This window comes from Orycteropus afer, unplaced genomic scaffold, assembly GCF_000298275.1.
Source record: "Orycteropus afer afer isolate SDZICR_OR568_19922 unplaced genomic scaffold, OryAfe1.0 scaffold00006, whole genome shotgun sequence".
Classification (NCBI taxonomy): Eukaryota; Metazoa; Chordata; class Mammalia; order Tubulidentata; family Orycteropodidae; genus Orycteropus; species Orycteropus afer.
In genome coordinates, this window is record NW_006921593.1 from 19404799 (window position 1) to 19413671 (window position 8873).

At 64.8% G+C, this 8873-nt stretch overlaps 1 protein-coding gene across 1 annotated transcript in view; it reads left to right on the plus strand.

The window, feature by feature from the left end:
• Positions 1-4506, plus strand: part of KIF1A (kinesin family member 1A) — a 64891-nt gene extending 60385 nt beyond the window's left edge. The window contains exons 42-49 of the mRNA XM_042781293.1: positions 1-99; positions 529-729; positions 1033-1110; positions 1315-1436; positions 2453-2605; positions 3019-3211; positions 3741-3859; positions 4464-4506. The exon at positions 1-99 is cut by the window's left edge and continues 4 nt beyond it. Of these exons, the coding sequence (XP_042637227.1) occupies positions 1-99; positions 529-729; positions 1033-1110; positions 1315-1436; positions 2453-2605; positions 3019-3211; positions 3741-3859; positions 4464-4506 (1008 nt within the window). The remainder of the gene's footprint in view (positions 100-528; positions 730-1032; positions 1111-1314; positions 1437-2452; positions 2606-3018; positions 3212-3740; positions 3860-4463) is intronic.
• The last annotated feature ends 4367 nt before the right edge of the window (positions 4507-8873 follow it).

The following is an 8873-nucleotide window of genomic DNA, read 5'->3' on the forward strand; positions in this document are numbered from 1 at the left end:
GTTCGTGGTGAGGAGAACCTAGCGGGCTGGAGGCCACGGAGTGACAGCCTCATCCTTGACCACCAGTGGGAGCTGGAGAAACTCAGCCTGCTACAGGAGGTGGGGGGCCGGGGCCGGGGAGGGGGCGGCCAGCAGGAGGCAGGACAGCGACTACTGGGGGCCCGAGTGGCAGTGTCCGGGGGGCAGAGCAGGGACGGGATACAGTCTCCCAGGAAGGGGCCAGGGGCGCCAGAAGAGGAAGGGCAGGGTGGGGAGAGGTGGACTGCACAGGACCTGTGGGGCGTGCAGGGGGTTGGCCAGCAGAGGTAGGCAGGCCCAGGGAGGGGTCCTGCGGGAGGCGGGTCGGTGCATGGGGAACCGGAAGTAGACGGTGAGCTAACTGCGGAGAGGTGGGTCGGAGCCGGAGGAATGCCCGTGGGGACTAGGACTGTGCTTGGGGTTCTTGGGGATGGGACAGCACCCAGGGGACAGGAGGTGGAGTGGGCAGCACGGGCGTGGCCACGGGGTGAGGCCGACCCTCCTCCGAAGGTGGAGAAGACCCGGCACTACCTGCTCCTGCGGGAGAAGCTGGAGACGGCGCAGCGGCCGGGCCCCGAGGCGCTGTCCCCGGTCTCCAGCGAGGACTCTGAGTCCCACAGCTCCTCTGGCGCCTCCTCCCCGCTCTCTGCCGAGGGCCGGCCATCACCCCTGGACACCCCCAACGAGAGGCAGCGGGAGCTGGCCGTCAAGGTGGGCTGGGGGCTGCAGATGGCCAGCCAGGTGGGGCCTGTGCTGCGGGGCCGCCCTGCGGGTGAGGGGCGTGGGGGTTGCTCATCCGCCCCTCTCCCAGCTGTGAGCCACCCTCCTCGAATACCCCTGTGGATGGGGAGCTCACCACCCTGGTCCTCCCCCCGTGAGGGACCTGACCCTGGGGTTTCCCCAGACCTCCTCACCTCCTGGGCCACGCTGCCCACCTCACCTTCTGCCCAGGGCCCTGGGCCGCCTGCTGGGCCTGGGAGGTGGTCCTGACGTGCCGCTCCCCACCCCCCACAGTGCTTGCGCCTCCTGACGCACACGTTCAACAGGGAGTACACCCACAGCCACGTCTGCATCAGCGCCAGTGAGAGCAAGGTGGGTGGGGGCGCCAGGGGCCCTGCCTGGGAGGTTGGGTGCTGTGTGGCAGACAGAGGCTGTGTCCTCTACACTGGAGCCAGAGCTGAGCTGGGGGGACGATGGCCAGGGTGGAGGAGGGGTGGCCCAGCCCACGCTGCAGGGTGTCCCCCCGCATGGTGGGCACTGTCCAGCCCCCACAAAAGGCCCCTCTCCCCTCTGCAGCTCTCTGAGATGTCTGTCACCCTGCTTCGGGACCCCTCAATGTCCCCTCTGGGGGCAGCGACGCTCACACCTTCCTCCACATGCCCCTCCCTGGTCGAAGGGCGCTACAACACTGACCTGAGGTGAGCAATGGCGGATACCCGAGGAAGCTTCCGGCACCACGGCCAGTGAGAGAGGCCATGACAGGGCTCAATGGCCCGAGTGTCCTGTGAAGACCATGCACGTGCCAGCCAGGTGGCACTGTCCCTTGGCTCCTTCACAGCCCTTGGGGTCTCTTGTCTTTCGTGGGATGCTGTGTGCTAAGACAACAATTAAAAACAGTTGTGAACAGACACGGGGGTTGTGCAAACCCACCCTCTCTGTGGGACAGGGCCCCTGGATCGCTCAGGGGAACGGGCTGCAGACAGCAAGGGGAAGACCTGAGCTCACAGTGGGAACCCCTTGTCTCTAAGGGGGAACCCGAGCTCTCTGTGCTAAACGCCCCACTGTGTCCAAGGGGACTCAGCTCACAGAGGGAACCCCTGTGTCTAACAGGACCCTGAGCTCACACTGGGAAGGAACCTTGTGTCTACGGGGCTTCTGAGTTTACAGTGAGAACCCCTCGAGTCTAAGGGGACCCTGAGCTCACAGTGGGAACCCTTGTGTCTCAGGGGGGATTCTGAGTTCACAGTGGGAACCCCTCGAGTCTGAGGGGACCCTGAGCTCACAGTGGAAAGGAACCCTTGTGTCTGTGGGGGCTCTGAGTTCACCCCTTGAGTCTAAGCGCCATGTCAGGGGCTCTCTGTTCAGATCACTGGCAATTTCTACTTGTTTTAAAGTGTCTCATGGTCCATGTTTTCTTTTAAAAAAGAAAACAACCACCTTGCAGCCCCCAGCACGTCCAGTCACATCCCTGAGCCCATGACCACGTCCTTCAGCCTGTCCTGAGGGGCAGAGGCTGGGGCCCGGGGATCTGGGCCCCAGCCTGGCCGCCCTGCTGCAGAGGTGGGACTGAGGGGCTGGTCCGCGGGGCGGTCGTCGGGCTCCCCTGGGGCCAGGCCTTGGGCTCTGAGGAAAGTGGTGCTGCCGTGGGCCCAGGTGGGCCACCCAGCCAGCCAGAAGCTTCTCACAGGGTCTTATCCGCCTCCTCACTTCCCAGGACCCCACAGCCCTGCTCCCGGCCAGCTAGCCCGGAGCCTGAGCTGATACCTGAGGTGGATGCCAAGAAACCACCCACCCCCACCCAGACCCCGGAGGGTGACCAGGAGCCCCAGCGCCTGCTGGTGCCGGACATCCAGGAGATCAGGGTCAGGTGTGTAGCCTGCAGCCTGGCCCTGCCCCAGACGGGTCTGCCTGGCCCATGGATGGAGGGAGGGTCTGTGCCCATGGGCCAGGCTGGGCAGATGGCAGCGGGCAGGAGGGTGGCTCAGAGCCCGGCCAGCCCTGGTGGGAGCTGGGTGGGAGGACGGCTTGGGTGGCTCAGCTGCTGGCTGGTTTGGCCTCTGCACATGGGCCTCTGGCCGTCCAGCCTTGAGGAGCCACAGCTGGCTGGGTGGGCTCAGGGCTCCAGCTTCCTTGAGCCCCACTTCCCAGCCAGGAGAGCAGGGGCTGGCGGCCAGCCGGCGGCTCTGGGCCTGTGCCCCAGCCACCTGGACGCCCTGCCCTGGGGCTGGCTCTGCCCACTGATGCCCAGAGCAGCTGAGCAAGCAGGTGCCCCTCCCCCAGCCCCATCGTCTCCAAGAAGGGCTACCTGCACTTCCTGGAGCCGCACACAGCCGGCTGGGCCAAGCGCTACGTGGTGGTGCGCCGCCCCTACGCCTACATGTACAACAGCGACAAGGACAGCGTGGAGAGGTTCGTGCTCAACCTGTCCACCGCCCAGGTGGAGTACAGCGAGGACCAGCAGGCCATGCTCAAGGTGAACTGCGGCTCAGGGCGACCGGCCCACATCCCACCCTCCCACCGAGGGCCAGGTCCTCAGCATCCGAGGGCTCTGCCCGCCCATGGGGCTCAGAGCCCCGGGGACAGTGGGGCTGAGGGGTGCCAGCACTGCCTCCCACTCCCAGTGGGCCATGCCAGCCCACAGGGAAAGTCCCACAGGTGTGGGTTTGAGGGGCCGGGGCTCCCTCTGTGGGGGTGGGGCACTGTGGATTCAGCCGCAGGCAGGCTCAGCCACTAGGTGCCCCCCGTCTGGGCTGAGCTCAGGCAGCGCCAGGGTCCCGGGGAACAGAAACCCCGGCCCATGAGGGGTGGTGCGGCCTGGTTGGGGGCTGGGGGGATCAGTTCGCCCGGACTGCCAGGCTTCCAGAAGGAGCCCTGCCCGCCAGCCCCTCTGCCCCCAGGCAGTCATGCTGGTTGTGCCTCCCCTCACCCGCCCAAGCTTTCCCACTGGGGTCGATGCTGTCCTCGGGTCTCACTGCCCCCCGCCTCCCGCCCCCACCCTGCAGACACCCAACACGTTTGCTGTGTGCACGGAGCACCGTGGGATCCTGCTCCAGGCCAGCAGTGACAAGGACGTGCATGACTGGCTGTACGCCTTCAATCCCCTCCTGGCCGGGACCATACGGTGCGTGGGGACCTGGGTGGGGGCCCCTTCCCCGTGGGGGTTCAGCAGAGGTCCCGGCCTCCATGGCGCCGCACAGAGCTTCCGGAGAAGGGGCTGAGGGCGTTCCTGGGGGACAGTGGTGTGTGTAGACCCCAGAGGAGATGTTCAGAATTGAAATTCTAACCAGGTCGATGTCGATGTAAGGGGAACACACAGAGTGTAGGGCTTCCGGAACCTTCCCCCCACAAGCAGAGGCAGGGTGACAGGCAGGGGGCTGGACATTGGCACGGAACAGATTCAACCCCTCTGTCTGGGGGCAAGAGCAGCCCCCAGGTGGTCCAGATGGTTAACATGATTGGCTGCTGACTGAAAGGTTGGAGGGTCGAGTCCACCCAGAGGCAGGACCTGGTCATCTGCTCCTGGAACATCAGCCACGGAAAGCCCCGTGGGACGCGGTTCACGGGGCGGCCCCACGGCTGCAGCGGGCTTCCTCGGGGCAAGGGGCAAGGAGGGAACTGAGGGGTACAGGGCCTTGGGGCCCAGCGAGGGCAGCCTGGGCTGCACCCCCACCACAGGCAGTGGCAGTGGGACCCCTTCCTGGCCTGACCCCCCAACTCTTGTGCAGGTCCAAGCTCTCCAGGAGGAGGTCTGCCCAGATGAGGGTCTGAGTGGAGCCCCCAGTGATGGCCCAGCCGCCCCCCCCGTCCGTCTGTCCTGTCACCCGCCGCCAGCCCTGCCTCCACCAGACAGTGAAGGACCGAGCCTCCCTGCCGCTGGGACACCCGCAGCAGGGGCCCGGAGCCCCCAGTCTCCTGCCCGTCGGGCTGCAGCCCCACGACCTTTGCACTCACAGTGGACGCCATGCGTGTTGTCGTCTCTGAAGCTGCTCTGGGGAGGTACCCAGAAAGTGAGGAGCCCCAGAGGGTGGGGCTGGGGTGGAGGCTGCAGCTCTAATATTTTTTTAAGGATGGACAGACTTATAATTAATCTATCGCTAGTTAGTGACACTGACGCCGCCCCTGGAAGTTAACCTCTCCCTGACTTGCTGTATTTATAAGTATTTATTTCTGATGCCTTCACTAGGCCTGGGAGAGTCCCATGGACCCTCCCCCTCCATTTGTCCCCCCATTCCTCTACTGGCCTCTTAGGGAAAAACAAGGTGGGCAGCGCCGTGGCAGACCATGACAAGAGGCCAGGGCCACCCCGGGCAGAGTGTGGGGGGCGGTGCTCGTGAGGAGGCCTGCCCAGGGCCTCTCCCCTGCACTGTCCCAGGGTGTGTGGGGGGGGCATCTCCTGCGCTGGAGTGAACAGTGGCACCCTGTTTCTAAGGGAGGTGGAAGCCACCTCCCCCTGTGCACCCCAGGATGTGACTGAAGGGCCATGCAGCAGCTCCTCCTAGGAGCAGGTGTGGGTGACAGTGGCCGAGGAGGAGGCAGGCAGGCTCTGCGGGAGGAGGCCGGGTGCCTGGGTGGGGTCAGGTGAGACCCGTGGCAGTGTCCCTGTGCTGAGCCCCCACCTGGCTGCCATGAGGGTGGGAGCCGGGCTGAGAGAGCTGTGGGATGGCAGGGGGGCTATAGGGTGAGTTCTGGGGAACAGCCAAGGTGGTCAATAGCTTGGGGTGCAGGTGAGAAGTGAGGTGATTGAGCACAAAGTGGCTGCTGGGAGCCTGCGGCTTGGGGATCCAAACGTTTCCATCAGGGTTCCCCTCACTCAACCCCAACGGTTTTCTGAGAAAATGCCGTTGGGTGGGGGTGTCTGCACATTGATGACATAACTACAGCTTTTCTTGGGGCCCAGATGAGGCTCCTGTCCTGAGAAGCACGGGGCCTGGGTCCCACCCCAGCAGAGGACAGAGGTGACAGCAGACTTCGGGGGCACAGACACACAGCAGGGAGGAGTGAGCTAAGATGAGTGGGAGCTGAGACGAGAGCCACCTTGCCAGGAAGGAGGGAGGCGTATCCAGGGTGCAGCGCCGGCCCCCTGCCTCGGGGCGCAGGTCAGCCAGCCTGAAGCCCAGCCGTGGCCTGCCCGAGCCCTCCCACCAGGACCCAGGTGTCTGAGGCCTGCCAACCTGCAGAGCACCTGCCTGGGGGGGCGGGGAGAAGGAGGCCCCTGAGGCGGGCGAGGGAGTCACCTGAACACAGCGTCTAGGACAAGGGGTGCCGTTTGGCAGTTGCTGCAGAGCTGGGGCCGTCTGTGTCCTCCGTTGAGTCTGCTCCCTGGGGAGGCCCTGGACACGTTGAGTCAACACCCACGTCTGAGTGGGGGTGCCCGGGCCCTCGTGCCGCCCTGCGTGCAGCGACTGGGAGGCTGTTTGGTTGAGGGCAGCTGGCTCACCTGCTGGGGCCTCAGAGTCCCCATCTGTGGCTGCTCTGGGACCCGAGGGCACCGGTGCCCCTTGGAGGGGCTGAGGGGAGCTCCACTCAGCTGCTGCCCCTGCACCCTGAGAGATGGGCAGGCAGAAAGCTGCCCCTCAGAAAGCTGTTCGGATAGCTGAACCCCTGCTTGGTGTCTGATGTGGCCCCACTGGGCTCTGGGCATGGCCCTCCTCCCCTGGGGGGTGCTCTGTCCTGAGGGTGACAGTGCTCCTTCCGCTGCAGCCCAAAGGGCCGAGGGTCCAGTGACCCGCCGGGGGGGCCCTGGGGGACAGGGGGTGCTGCGCTCCAGGCCAGGGAGCTTCTAAGTTACCAGCAGGCTACAGGCCACACACACAGCCCTGCGCCACGGCCCATTCCCCCACTGTCGCCCCCTCCCCACCTCGCCGTGGACTGCTACTGAGTGTGGACAGGGTCCCTGAACGGGGTCACAGGGCCTGGGAGGGTGGCCCTTTCACCCCAAGGCCCAGGCCGTGAGTGGCTCTCCTCCAGGCCTCCTTCAGTTTTCCGTCCTGCGCTGCCCCCCCCCCCGCAGCTGTCCCCACTTTGTACATACGTGACCGCCTGTACCGCGCCCCCCCTCGCTGAGCCCTGCCGTCTCCCTGCGTGTCAGGCTGTGGCCCCGTCCTGTTCGTGTGCTCCTAGACTCTGTCCAGTAAGAAATAAATGTGGCTCTTACACAGCACAACCGCCGTGTGTCGTCACTGGGGCGTCTGGTGAGTCAGACACCCACGTCCCCAGCGGCAAGGCCTGGGGGACTCGTCTCGGGAGCACCCACCAGCTGCCCGGGGACGCTGACTGTCCTGAACAGCCCCTAGGTGGCCTTGAGCATCTCCTCCTCAGAACCCCATCCACCAGGGGCATGTGATCATCCCCGAGGCCTCACTGGGTGAGGGCCACCACTACCCTGCTGTGGGGGACAGTCTGTGGCAGTCCCGGGTGCCAAGTAGGCCCCAGCCTCAGAGCCCAGGCTGACTCAGGGATGGCGGTTCCATCACCAGTCTCCCCCCAGCATCCTGGCCATTATGTGGGGGTCAGCTGGCCACCAGTGCACCTATAGGAGAGAGCATTTTGCCTGCTTCAGCCAAGGAGCCCTTCAGAGGGCCTGGGAGGGGGATCCTGCCCAGTTCCGCTGGGCCATGGGTTCCAGGGTCATGTGGGACTAGAGACAGGAGGGCGTGTCCTGGGGGCCTTCGGGAGAACCCAGGCCTGGCCCGGGCTGGGTGGGTACTGTTAGAGGCTCCCAGGGTCAGAGTACAGGCTGCAGTGGGGCAGGTCAGGGACCCACATGGCTTGGGCCTGTAGTCCATGACAGCCTTGTCTCTCTGCCAGAATCTCTCAGGGCTCAGCCACTTCCTAGACCCTGCCCCTCGGGCTCAGGATGGGCAGCACGTGACCCCACACCTCAACCCAGGCTCCGCCTCCACCCATAGCCCTGCTCCCAGAAGGAGGCTGGCACCCTGCAGAGCCAGGGAAAGGGGGCCATAGCCCTGCTCCCAGAAGGAGGCTGGCACCCTGCAGAGCCAGGGAAAGGGGGCCATAGCCCTGCTCCCAGAAGGAGGCTGGCACCCTGCAGAGCCAGGGAAAGGGGGCCATAGCCCTGCTCCCAGAAGGAGGCTGGCACCCTGCAGAGCCAGGGAAAGGGGGCCATAGCCCTGCTCCCAGAAGGAGGCTGGCACCCTGCAGAGCCAGGGAAAGGGGGCCATAGCCCTGCTCCCAGAAGGAGGCTGGCACCCTGCAGAGCCAGGGAAAGGGGGCCTGGGGGCACAGGGCGGGGCCCACAGCAGCCCATTCTGGCTCCAAGGCAGCAGCACGAGAGAGGCCCGAGGCCCGGGAGCAGGGTGAGGCAGAGGGGCTGGGTCAGAGGACGCCGCAGACAGCAGGCACCAGTGAGGAGAGATGATGGCCTCCCCGGTGAGGAAGGCTGCTCTGGGGCAGGCGGGCGAGACCCACAGCACCAGCCAGCAGAAGTCCTACCCCAGGCTGGCCACTCGGGGGCTCTCAGCACACTTAACCCTCCTCCAGAACCTTCTCCCCTGAACCCCAAGAGGGATGGTAGGTGGGGCTGGAGAGAGGAGGGTGGGGAGCCTGGGAACTGAAGGGCTGCCCGTTGTTAAATTACCTGATTCCTTTCACTGACTATTTTCTAAATAAGAACACCACCCCCACTTGGTGGGTGGCCCTGGTCTAAGCCTGCCGCCAATGTCCCCTCTTTAACCCTCCTGACAGAAATTCTGTCTCCTTTGGTCTTCACTCTTGTTTTTACTAGGGATTTCACAACAATGCAAACTCACTGTTGTGGAAGTTTGACGCTGCAGGGAAAGTGACTTCAATTTGGAAATAGCTGAAGGTTCACAAAAAGTTGCACAAAGTACTGCAGAGGTCCCTTGTGCCCCTCACCCAGCTTGTAAAAGGGGGAGCTCTGGTGGTGCAGTGGGTGAGGTGCGGGGCTGCTAACCAAAAAGGTGGCGGCTGGAACCCACCAGCTGCTCCACAAGAGAAAGCTGAGGCCTTCTGCCTCCACACAGATGACAGCCTTGGAGACCCTGTGGGGCAGTTCCACTCTGTCGTCTAGGGGCGCTGTGAGTGAGAATGGACTCCACGGCAGTGGGTGTGGTTTGGGCTTTGCTTCCCTGAAGACTGACAGCCTTGGAGACCCT